At 45.7% G+C, this 12,998-nt stretch overlaps 1 protein-coding gene across 1 annotated transcript in view; it reads right to left on the bottom strand.

Moving 5' to 3' along the window:
* Positions 1 to 11,554, bottom strand: part of LOC139366877 (transient receptor potential cation channel subfamily A member 1-like) — an 89,327-nt gene extending 77,773 nt beyond the window's left edge. The window contains exons 1-5 of the mRNA XM_071104580.1: positions 11,429 to 11,554; positions 10,137 to 10,299; positions 9,426 to 9,601; positions 3,185 to 3,292; positions 897 to 1,005 (exon numbers count right to left, since the gene is read on the bottom strand). Of these exons, the coding sequence (XP_070960681.1) occupies positions 897 to 1,005; positions 3,185 to 3,292; positions 9,426 to 9,601; positions 10,137 to 10,299; positions 11,429 to 11,554 (682 nt within the window). The remainder of the gene's footprint in view (positions 1 to 896; positions 1,006 to 3,184; positions 3,293 to 9,425; positions 9,602 to 10,136; positions 10,300 to 11,428) is intronic.
* Between the last annotated feature and the right edge of the window lie 1,444 nt (positions 11,555 to 12,998).

The following is a 12,998-nucleotide window of genomic DNA, read 5'->3' as shown; positions in this document are numbered from 1 at the left end:
AAGGTGTTCTCAACTAGCCTACCTGGTTAAATAAAGGTGTTCTCAACTAGCCTACCTGGTTAAATAAAGGTGTTCTCAACTAGCCTACCTGGTTAAATAAAGGTGTTCTCAACTAGCCTACCTGGTTAAATAAAGGTGTTCTCAACTAGCCTACCTGGTTAAATAAAGGTGTTCTCAACTAGCCTACCTGGTTAAATAAAGGTGTTCTCAATTGGCCTACCTGGTTAAATAAAGGTGTTCTCAACTAGCCTACCTGGTTAAATAAAGGTGTTCTCAACTAGCCTACCTGGTTAAATAACGGTGTTCTCAACTGGCCTACCTGGTTAAATAAAGGTGTTCTCAACTAGCCTACCTGGTTAAATAAAGGTGTTCTCAACTAGCCTACCTGGTTAAATAAAGGTGTTCTCAACTAGCCTACCTGGTTAAATAAAGGTGTTCTCAACTAGCCTACCTGGTTAAATAAAGGTGTTCTCAACTGGCCTACCTGGTTAAATAAAGGTGTTCTCAACTGGCCTACCTGGTTAAATAAAGGTGTTCTCAACTAGCCTACCTGGTTAAATAAAGGTGTTCTCAACTGGCCTACCTGGTTAAATAAAGGTGTTCTCAACTGGCCTACCTGGTTAAATAAAGGTGTTCTCAACTGGCCTACCTGGTTAAATAAAGGTGAAATAAAAAGGTGAAATAAAAATAAAATAGATTAAAAAGATGGTAACAATGGTAATACTATGGTAACTAACAATGGTAATAGTGGGGAGGGGGGAGGGGACACACAATAGTAGACCTAAAGAAAAACATTTTACAGATACCATACTTTATGATTATAATTACAGTAGGATCCATAGAAAAAGCGAAAAAGTAAAATGCAGTCCTTTATTGTTGTCATGGTAAAGACGTACCAGCTTTGAGGATGACCTCCATGGCTTTCTTAGCGCCTGCGAAGGCAGCTGTGTGGATGGCGAAGTGGCCTAGCTTGTTCTGACTACTGAGCTGTGCCCCGTGCTTCAGCTACAGTACAGAGAACAGGAACAGAGATGCGTTAGGGGGAAGAGGCAGTGGTTTGGACAGAGAACAGGAACAGAGATGCGTTAGGGGGAAGAGGCAGTGGTTTGGACAGAGAACAGGAACAGAGATGCGTTAGGGGGAAGAGGCAGTGGTTTGGACAGAGAACACGTACAGAGATGCGTTAGGGGGAAGAGGCGGTGGTTTGGACAGAGAACAGGAACAGAGATGCGTTAGGGGGAAGAGGCGGTGGTTTGGACAGAGAACAGCTCAGAGATGCGTTAGGGGGAAGAGGCAGTGGTTTGGACAGAGAACAGGAACAGAGATGAGTTAGGGGGAAGAGGCAGTGATTTGGACAGAGAACAGGGTCAGAGATGCGTTAGGGGGAAGAGGCAGTGGTTTGGACAGAGAACAGGAACAGAGATGAGTTAGGGGGAAGAGGCAGTGGTTTGGACAGAGAACAGCTCAGAGATGCTTTAGGGGGAAGATGCAGTGGTTTGGACAGAGAACAGGAACAGAGATGCGTTAGGGGGAAGAGGCAGTGGTTTGCAATAGCATTGATAGTCTTGTCATGCAATTTTCATACAATTGTCAATTGTAGAACTGTCTCTTTCTCGGGCTAAGCTATTTCCTTTTATTATCTACTGATAAAAAAATAAAATAAAATAAAATTGGTCATCAGGAAAATATCACCTCTAGAATCTAAGGGTACATGCTAACATTACACAATGTTTAACGTTCCCATGCAGCCATTATTATCTCATTATCAAATCAATGCTACAAGTACATTACCTTCAACCTGTCAACGAGAAACAATTATAGCTTCTTGGCAAAAAGGCCATTTCTCAAGCAAGCCTGTAGCTATGACTGTCTGGCAGGGGTTTGACTGGGAGTGGGAAACTGAAAACGAGCTGTTATTGGCAGAGAGGTTTGGAACTCTCTTTCTTATTGGTCTATTAACTCATTTATGGGCTGGTGATGTCACCAGGCAGCCAAAAACTCCATCCCTCAAAAAACAGGGTGACATTTCAGCCAGTCTTTACAAACAGCTTTTACACTAAAACTGCATTATCATCATTTTCACAATTTCATAGTATTTTTCAAACCTCATAGTGTGGATGTATAAATATAAAGGCTTTTATGGTTTTATATATATATATATATATATATATAAAAAACACAGGAAAATCACATGTTTAACTGCACTGGGCCTTTAAGTGTTAGTTCAAGTTTAAGCATCAGCCAATTTAAATTGTCAATGTAGTTGCGCGTGATGAAAGGCTACATGTTAGCTGTTCCCATTACATAACCTGGCACATTTAGCCCCTATGCTAACCTCACCATGTATAGAATTCAAGGCTTACTTCTTTTCTCCTTCATTTGTTCTTTCCCAAGTGTAATAATAACTAGGCTTTATGCAAGGAGTAACGGGTACCGAGTCAATGTGCTGGGGTTGAAGGAAATGAGGAAAGGAATCGAGGATGGATGAATTGAGAAAGAGTCTAGCACTCACCTGTCAACTCAGCTCACATGTGCTAAACACATGAGGCTGAGTAATGCTGAGTTATACTGTCGGAGGCTGAGTTATACTGAGTTATACTGAGATATACTGAGTTATACTGAGTTATACTGAGTTATGCTGAGTTATTCTGAGTTATACTGAGTTATACTGAGTTATACTGTCAAAGGCTGAGTTATTATGAGTTATACTGAGTTATACTGAGTTATACTGAGTTATACTGAGTTATACGGTCTGTATAAAATCACCAGGAGCCAGGCTCGCAACACTGAGATAAACATCCATCTGAAAAATGCTGTGCGTTTTAGTAACTTTGATTAGCAGATGGTGCTGTATGATCGCTATGCATTAAGAACGCTCTGATAGAAAAGTGCTCTGTCACGTCTAGCTACGTCGATCATTTTCCTTTGCTCATACAGAATTTGAACCGGATACATTCACGACCACCTGGTGAAGTTAGCATATGGCTAAATGCGCCAGGTTGTGTAATGGGAACAGCTAACGTTTTTTAATCGTCTGATGGTTAAACTTAAACTTTTTTTTATAATGTTCACAAGTATAGCCCCAGCAAGTTTCAACTTGTAAAAACAATTATGTTCTTCGTATTTCGTGTATATCTGTACGTTTACAGCCACTTACAGGACACATGTCAGTGTGAATACTCACCAGTATGGAGAGAGCCTCAGTGTTGTTGATGGAGCAGGCTAACATGACAGGAGTGTTGCCCAGACATCCTTCTAGGTTAGACTCTGTCTTATAGTGGGACAACAGGAGCTACACACACACACAAAGGAATAATGAGGCCTTCAGTGATACATAAATACCTCTCTCCGCTCTCGGCTTCCTGACACAGGGACAGCTGGTATCGTCACCCCAGAACAGACAACAGAAAGGCTGACAAGGTCCTAGAGTCAACAAGGTCCTACGAGTCAACAAGGTTCTAGAGTCAACAAGGTCCTACGAGTCAACAAGGTCATAGAGTCAACACGGTCCTACGAATCAACGATGTCCTAGATTCAACAAGGTCCTACGAGTCAACAAGGTCATAGAGTCAACACGGTCCTACGAGTCAACGATGTCCTAGAGTCAACAAGGTCCTACGAGTCAACAAGGTCATAGAGTCAACACAGTCCTACGAGTCAACGACGTCCTAGAGTCAACAAGGTCCTACGAGTCAACAAGGTCCTAGAGTCAACAAGGTCCTACGAGTCAACAAGGTCCTAGAGTCAACAAGGTCCTACGAGTCAGCAAGGTCATAGAGTCAACACGGTCCTAATGAGTCAACGATGTCCTAGAGTCAACAAGGTCCTAGAGTCAACAAGGTCCTAGAGTCAACAAGGTCCTACGAGTCAGCAAGGTCATAGAGTCAACACGGTCCTAATGAGTCAACGATGTCCTAGAGTCAACAAGGTCCTAGAGTCAACAAGGTCCTAGAGTCAACAAGGTCCTACGAGTCAACGATGTCCTAGAGCCAACAAGGTCCTAGAGCCAAGGGTTCTCATGTTCAATCATCTTTAGCACAGTGTGTGGCTATGGCTGAACCCTATCTAATTCAGGTTTCCCCAGCCACATGATCTAACCCCAGAGTGAACACATAATTTACACCCACACTCAGTCACCCACACTCAATCACCCACACTCAGTCACCCACACTCAATCACCCACACTCAGTCACCCACAGGGAGGGGCGATATCTGAGGTGGGAGGGTCAATATCTGAGGTGGGAGGGGCAATATCTGAGTTGTGTCCTTAAAAACATGTTCTAAAGTTGCAATTTCAGGCAGTGCTGGTGGGGAGAGTTAATTGTAACCATGGGGGCGCTATTTCATTATTGGATAAAAAAACGTTCCCATTTTAAGCGCAATATTTTGTCACGAAAAGATGCTCGACTATGCATATAATTGACAGCTTTGGAAAGAAAACATTCTGACGTTTCCAAATCTGCAAAGATATTGTCTGTGAGTGCCCCAGAACTGATGCTACAGGCGAAACCAAGATGAAACTTCAAACAGGAAGTGAGCAAAATTTCTGAGGCGCTGTTTTCCATTGTCTCCTTATATGGCTGTGAATGCGGCAGGAATGAGCTTACACTTTCTGCCGTTTCCCCAAGGTGTCGGCAGCATTGTGACGTATTTGTAGGCATATCATTGGAAGATTGACCATAAGAGACTACATTTACCAGGTGTCCGCCTGGTGTCCTGCGTCGAAATTGGTGCGCAAACGCCAGGTGCAAGTATTTTTCCATTTGATAGAGAGGAGAAACCAGACTTCCACGAACGATATATCATCGAAGAGGTATGTGAAAAACACCTTGAGGATTGATTCTAAACAACGTTTGCCATGTTTCAGTCGATATTATGGAGTTCATTTGGAAAAAAGTTCGGCATTTTGATGACTGAATTTTCGTTGTTTCTTTGGTAGCCAAACGTGATGTACAAAACGGAGCGATTTCTAATACACAAAGAATCTTTTTGGAAAAACTGAACATTTGCTATCTAACTGAGAGTCTCCTCATTGAAAACATCTGAAGTTCTTCAAAGGTAAATGATTTTATTTGAATGCTTTTCTTGTTTTTGTGAAAATGTTGCCCGCTCAATGCTATGCTAAATGCTACGCTAGCTATCAATACTGTTACACAAATGCTTGTTTTGCTATGGTTGAAAAGCATATTTTGAAAATCTGAGATGACAGTGTTGTTAACAAAAGGCTAAGATTCAGAGCTAGCATATTTATTTCATTTCATTTGCGATTTCTCATGAATAGTTAACGTTGCGTTATGGTAATGAGCTTGAGGCTGTGCTCATGATCCCGGATCCGGGATGGCTAGTATCAAGAGTGACTGAAATCTGGGACCATATCCACAAGGCATCTCAGAATAGAACATTTATTGTAAACAGGGCTGTTGTGGTGACCGTACTACCGGCACATGGGTTCCTCAGACAATTGCTTTAGAGTTGTTGAAATTAATGTTTTGATATTTCTATATGTCACAGTATCTATAAATAATCTACACCTACATAGAACATAATCTATAAATAATCTAGACCTACATGGAACAGTATCTATAAATAATCTAGACCTACATGGAACAGAATCTATACATACTCTAGACCTACATGGAACAGAATCTATACATAATCTAGACCTACATGGAACAGTATCTATAAATAATCTAGACCTACATGGAACAGAATCTATAAATAATCTAGACCTACATGGAACAGAATCTATACATAATCTAGACCTACATGGAAGAGAATCTAAAAATAATCTAGACCTACATAGAACAGAATCTATAAATAATCCACACCTTCATAGAACAGAATCTATAAACAATCACTGCGGTTGTCTGGAGCAACGTGTGCTATAGAGTTCACAGCTGGCGATGCCTCATCGTGATTGGTTTTCCCCCAATTTACAACAAAATGGATGAGCGTCATCACTATCTTTCCTTTGCATTACCTCAAACTGTCGTGATTAACAGCTGAAAAAAACTTTATGACATGATTTTTGTCAGGTCAGAATTTTTACATAATCCTAAAACCTACTCTTAGAAATCCTGTTAAAAACCTGTTTCAAGACAACAAAAAATCATATCTTAGAATTTTTTCTGAGACGCTTTGTGGATACGGGCCCTCGTCATATCAAGACAACTGGAAACGTCAAATCATGACGTCAGTGATCTTCAGGTCGGAAAGCTCTAGAAAGAGTCCAAAGTTCCCAAGTTTGAATTCCGAGTTGGATGACCGTTAAAACCTATTTTTCCAAGTTCCCAGTGGTCTTGAAAGCACTGAAGTCAGAAGGTAGAGATTTCCAAGTTCCCAGTGGTCTTGAAAGCACTGAAGTCAGAAGTTAGAGATTTCTGAGTTCCCAGTGGTCTTGAAAGCACTGAAGTCAGAAGGTAGAGATTTCCAAGTTCCCAGTGGTCTTGAAAGCACTGAAGTCAAAAGATAGAGATTTCCGAGTTCCCAGTGGTCTTGAAAGCACTGAAGTCAGAAGGTAGAGATTTCCGAGTTCCCAGTGGTCTTGAAAGCACTGAAGTCAGAAGGTAGAGATTTCCGAGTTCCCAGTGGTCTTGAAAGCACTGAAGTCAGAAGGTAGAGATTTCCAAGTTCCCAGTTCCAGTGGTTCTGAACGTGGCATTATGTCCTGTTTACATCGTGACGTATTTTCATCACGCACTATATCATCTTTACGGAGTCTTGCCCCTCTGCTGAACGTACAAGTGTAGTGTTCGTAATGCAAGATGGTGGAGATGGCCTGTCTATTACATTTTCATTCAAAACGGGATAAATATATTGTTTCAGGTGAAAATAAAACATGTTTTGTTAAGTTACTTTTGCCTCAACTTTTTTCTCTAACTTTATAGCAAAGGCTAGGTTGAAGATAACCTTGTAGCCAGCGACCTCCACCTAATAATTTCATAAAATACAAACATCATTACCGTCAGAATCAACTTAAACAGGAGGCAACAGTCATATAATATAATTCGCTTAAAACTTCTTAAGGCTGAGATCCCGCTAATGGGATCGATATGACAACACCCAGTGGAAAGTACAGGGCGCCAAATTCAAAACAACAGAAATCCCATAGTTAAAATTCCTTAGAAATATAAATATTTCACACCATTTTAAAGATACACTTCTTGTTAACCCCACCACATTGTCCGATTTCAAATAGGCTTTACGGCGAAAGCACCACAAACGATTATGTTAGGTCAGAGCTAAGTCACAGAAAAACACAGCCATTTTTTCGGCCAAAGAGAGGAGTCACAAAAATCAGAAATAGAGACAAAATGAATCACTAACCTTTGATGATCTTCATCAGATGACACTCATAGGACTTCATGTTACACAATATATGTATGTTTTGTTCGATAAAGTTCATATTTATATCCAACAATCTCATTATACATTGCCGCGTTATGTTCAGTGGTTCCAAAAACATCGGGTGATTTTGCAGAGAGCCACATCAATTTTCAGAAATTCTCATCATAAATGTTGATGAAAATACAAGTGTTGTGCATGGAACATTAGATACACTTCTTAATGCAACTGCTGTGTCAGACTTCAAAAAAGCTTTACGGAAAAAGCACACCATGCAATAATCTGAGTACAGCGCTAAGAGACCAAACAAGCCGAAAAGATAGCCACCATCTTGTGCAGTCAACAGAATTCAGAAATAACATTATAAATATTAACTTACCTTTGATGATCTTCATCAGAATGCACTCCCAGGAATCCCAGTTCCACAATACATGTTTGTTTTGTTTGATAATGTGTTCAATTGCATTTCTGAAGACAAAGGAATTCTCCGGTTGGAACATTATTGAAGATGTTTCTATGGACTGTAACAGAACTTTTTTGACATTTCGTCTGCTCCTAGTGAACGCGCTTTGTGAGTTTGGATTTGTTTACAAAACGCGCTAACAAAAGTAGCTATTTGGACATAAATAGTATATATAATAATATATTTATCCCGTTTTGAATGAAAATGTCATAGACAAGCTGTCCATAAATAATTATGTCCAAATAGCTACTTTTGTTAGCGCGTTTTGTAAACAAATCCAAACTCTCGAAGCGCGTTCACTAGGAGCAGACGAAATGTCAAAAAAGTTCTGTTACAGTCCATAGAAACATCTTCAATAATGTTCCAACCAGAGAATTCCTTTGTCTTCAGAAATGCAATTGAACGCGAGCTAATTCTCACGTGAACGAGCATCAAGAGCTCAAGGCATTCTGGCAGACCTCTGACTCAATCCCCTCTCATTCGGCCCCACTTCACAGTAGAAGCATCAAACAGGGTTCTAAAGACTGTTGACATCTAGTGGAAGCCGTAGGAAGTGCAACATGACGAATATCCCACTGTATTTTCAACAGGGAATGAGTTGAAAAACGACCAACCTCAGATTTCCCACTTCCTGGTTGGATTTTCTTCTCTGGTTTTTGCCTGCCATATGAGTTATGTTATACTCACAGACATCATTCAAACAGTTGTAGAAACTTCAGAGTGTTTTCTATCCAAATATACTAATAATATGCACATAATAGCCACTGGGACTGAGTAGCAGGCAGTTTACTCTGGGCACCTCTGGGCACCTTATTCATCCAAGCTACTCAATACTACCTCCAGCCATAAGAAGTTTTAACAGCCAACGTGTATAATTGAACATGACTATTAAAATCAGTTGTGGGTATTCCGGGATCCCCCACAAAAATGTACCCGTATAAAATAAAAACACATACAAATAATATATCTTGTGTCTCTCTGTGTTTCATACATTTCCTTCAATTTGCAAGAGGCTGAATGTAGCTCACCAGAGACATCCGAGAAAATCCGAGAGAACGAAACAGCGCCCCCTCTGTCTCAGCATGTGTAAACCATCTACTTGATTCTGTCTGGTCAAAAAGAGAATGACGTTGTTGTCGCACCCAGCATTGAATGCAAGGGAGGCCAGTGAGAATTTGTCCACCCTTGATACAAATTTTATTAAAATAATAGCCAATCAGCATTGAGCTAAACTGAGTGAGCTCAGCTATGATTGGTTTTCACCTAACAACAAAAAAAGTGTCAAGGGAAACCAGAATGGATTTGGCTTCACATCAATCCCATTGCATCAGAAGCCAAACGTCATTGACAGAGGAATTGTTGCATCTCGTTGTGTCATTGTCCTCCGGTGGCTAGCTAGCTAGCTAAAATCATCCCTTTCCTAAATTAGTCATTAATAGAGATAGGGATTTGGACTTGTGGTTTTCCTTAATTCTCCGTACTGGTCAATGATTTTAATTGTGATTCTGATCCAACCATAAATTCATACATGTTCCCCTGAGAGAATGGTAAATCAGCAGGGTTTTGGAAGGGGAAGGTACGATCTGGTATAGGCTAAGTAAGGCTCACAGTGTCTCACCTTGACCAGGTGGTTGTGTTGATGGCTGACCGCCAGGTGTAGAGGAGACATCAAGGCCTTGTTGAGGACGTTGGGTTCGACCCCCAGCTCTAACAGAGCCCTGCAGCTCTCTGGCTGGTTCCTCTCCACGGCCCAATGCAGCGGCATAGACCCCTCGTCATCATACAGGTTCCACTCTGGGGAGGACAGAGGTAGGAAACATATGCATCCACACACAGTCACGGGATAAACAGACACATGCATAAACAGACGCATACACACACACACACACACACACACACACACACACACACGCACACACGCACACACGCACACACGCACACACACACACACACACACACACACACACACACACACACACACACACACACACGCACACACACACACGCACACACGCACACGCACACACGCACACACGCACACACACACACACACACACATGCACACACACACACACACACACACACACACATACACGCAATTAAGCAGAGGAAAAGGATAAGTAATACACTTTTTTTTAAACGAACAGCACTCAGTTGAACAACCCTGTTCTAGTGTGCGTCCCAAATAGGGTCATATTCCAAATATAGTGCACTACTTTTAACCAGAACCCTATGGAACCTGGTCGAAAGAAGTACACTACATAGGGAATAGGGTGCCGTTTTGGATGCAAGACCCCTAGAATGTCATGGCGCTGAGCGGGAGTCTCACCATCTCTGTGTGTGATGCTGCAGATGAACCTGATAACAGGGGTGTTTCCTGCACCAGCAGCGTGGTGGACCAGTGAGGCACCAGAGTCATCCTGTTCCCTCAGTACTCCTGGGTTCCTCCTCACCAAGCCCTGCAGCTGGGACACATCACCTCCCCGAGCCCACTGGACAGAGGTAAGGAATCGATGGGGACAGAGGTAAGGAACCGGTGGGGACGGAGGTAAGGAACCGATGGGGACGGAGGTAAGGAACCGATGGGGGCGGAGGTAAGGAACCGATGGGGGCGGAGGTAAGGAACCGATGGGGGCGGAGGTAAGGAACCGATGGGGGCGGAGGTAAGGAACCGATGGGGGCGGAGGTAAGGAACCGATGGGGGCGGAGGTAAGGAACCGATGGGGGCGGAGGTAAGGAACCGATGGGGGCGGAGGTAAGGAACCGATGGGGGCGGAGGTAAGGAACCGATGGGGACGGAGGTAAGGAACCGATGGGGACGGAGGTAAGGAACCGATGGGGGCGGAGGTAAGGTCCCTCCCACTCCCTCCCTCCCTCTCTCTCCCCTCCCACTCCCACCCTTCCCACTCCCTCCCTCCCACTCCCTCCCTCCCACTCACTCCCTCTCTTTCCCCTCCCACTCCCTCCCTCTCCACTCCCTCCCTCTCTCTCCCCTCCCACTCCCTCCCTCTCTCTCCCCTCCCTCTCCCCTCCCACTACTTCCCTCCCCCTCCCTCTCTCTCCCCTCCCACTTCCTCCCTCCCCCTCCCTCTCTCTCCCCTCCCACTCCCTCTCTCCACCTCCCTCCCACTCTCTCCCCTCCCCCTCCCTCTCTCTCCCCCCTCCCACTTCCTCCCTCCCTCCCCCTCCCTCTCTCTCCCCTCCCACTCCCTCCCTCCCTCCCCCTCCCTCCCACTCTTTCCCCTCCCCTCTCTCTCCCCTTCCACTCCCTCCCTCTCTCCACCCTCCCTCTCCCCTCCCACTCCCTCCCTCCCTCCCCCTCCCTCTCTCTCCCCTCCCACTTCCTCCCTCCCCCTCCCTCGCTCTCCCCTCCCACTCCCTCCCTCCCCCTCCCTCCCACTCTCTCCCCTCCCCCTCCCTCTTGCTCCCCTCCCACTCCCTCCCTCCCTCCCCTCCCTCTCTCTCCCCTCCCACCCCCTCCCTCTCCCTCCCCTCCCACCCCCTCCCTCTCCCCTCCCTCCCACTCCCCTCCTCTTTTGCGATCCTTGACAAGCCAAAGACATATTTCATATTTTAAACAGACATTTCAATGAACAGTAATGCGTTGGTACTTGTACTAACCTCAAACAGGTTTGTAGCTGCCAGCATGACGTCTGTGTTTGCAGTGAGTTGATGAAATGATGTTGCATCTTCAATCACACACTTATAGGAACTGTTCTGCCGTGCCACTTCCTTGGTGAGCTGCATGGGGGACCCTTTTAGAGGTTGCACAATCCAATGCAGAAACAATCACTGAATGGAAGAAGGATAGAATGATGTCAGCAACACACGCATTTGCACTCAGGATAACACATTTACACATACTCCAGCAAGGCAGTTAACCCACTGTTCCCCGGGCGCCAAAGACATGGATGTCGATTTAGGAAGCTCCCCGCACCTCTCTGATTCAGAGGGGGTGGGTTAAATATGGAAGAGACATTTTAGTTGAAGGAATTCAGTTGTACAACTCACTAGATATCCCCCCCAGCAAGAGTGCGGAGGGCTGAGGAGGGGTGGAGAGAGGGAGGGGAGGTGAGGAGGTGTGGAGAGAGGGAAGGGAGGTGAGGAGGGGTAGAGAGAGGGAAGGGAGGTGAGGAGGGGTGGAGAGAGGGAGGGGAGGTGAGGAGGTGTGGAGAGAGCGAAGGGAGGTGAGGAGGGGTGGAGAGAGGGAAGGGAGGTGAGGAGGGGTAGAGAGAGGGAGGGGAGGTGAGGAGGTGTGGAGAGAGGGAAGGGAGGTGAGGAGGGGTGGAGAGAGGTAAGGGAGCTGAGGAGGGGTGGAGAGAGGGAGGGGAGGTGAGGAGGTGTGGAGAGAGGGAAGAGAGGTGAGGAGGGGTAGAGAGAGGGAAGGGAGGTGAGGAGGGGTAGAGAGAGGGAAGGGAGGTGAGGAGGGGTGGAGAGAGGGAGGGGAGGTGAGGAGGTGTGGAGCGAGGGAACGGAGGTGGGGAGGGGTGGAGAGAGGGAGGGGAGGTGAGGAGGTGTGGAGAGAGGGAAGGGAGGTGAGGAGGGGTGGAGAGAGGGAGGGGAGGTGAGGAGCGGTAGAGAGAGGGAAGGCGAGGTGAGGAGGGGTGGAGAGAGGGAGGGGAGGTGAGGAGGTGTGGAGAGAGAGAAGGGAGGTGAGGAGGGGTAGAGAGAGGGAAGGGAGGTGAGGAGGGGTGGAGAGAGGGAGGGGAGGTGAGGAGGTGTGGAGAGAGGGAAGGGAGGTGTGGAGAGAGGGGGAGAGATGAGGAGGGGTGGAGAGAGGGAGGAGAGATGAGTAGGGGTGGAGAGAGGGAAGGGAGGTGAGGAGGGGTGGAGAGAGGGAGGGGAGGTGAGGAGGGGTGGAGAGAGGGAAGGGAGGTGAGGAGGGGTGGAGAGAGGGAAAGGAGGTGTGGAGAGAGGGAGGAGAGATGAGGAGGGGTGGAGAGAGGGAGGAGAGATGAGCAGGGGTGGAGAGAGGGAGGATAGGTGAGGAGGGGTGGAGAGAGTGAAGGGAGGTCAGGAGAGAGTGAAGGGAGAGGTGGAGAGAGGGAGGAGAGATGAGGAGGGGTGGAGAGAGGGAGGAAAGATGAGGAGGGGTGGAGAGAGTGAGGAGAGATGAGGAGGGGTGGAGAGAGGGAGGGTAGGTCAGGAGGGGTGGAGAGAGGGAGGATAGGTCAGGAGGGGTGGAGAGAGT

The sequence above is a fragment of the Oncorhynchus clarkii genome, chromosome 15 (assembly GCF_045791955.1).
Source record: "Oncorhynchus clarkii lewisi isolate Uvic-CL-2024 chromosome 15, UVic_Ocla_1.0, whole genome shotgun sequence".
NCBI classification, from domain to species: domain Eukaryota; kingdom Metazoa; phylum Chordata; class Actinopteri; order Salmoniformes; family Salmonidae; genus Oncorhynchus; species Oncorhynchus clarkii.
This window is presented reverse-complemented; position numbering and strand designations above follow the sequence as displayed.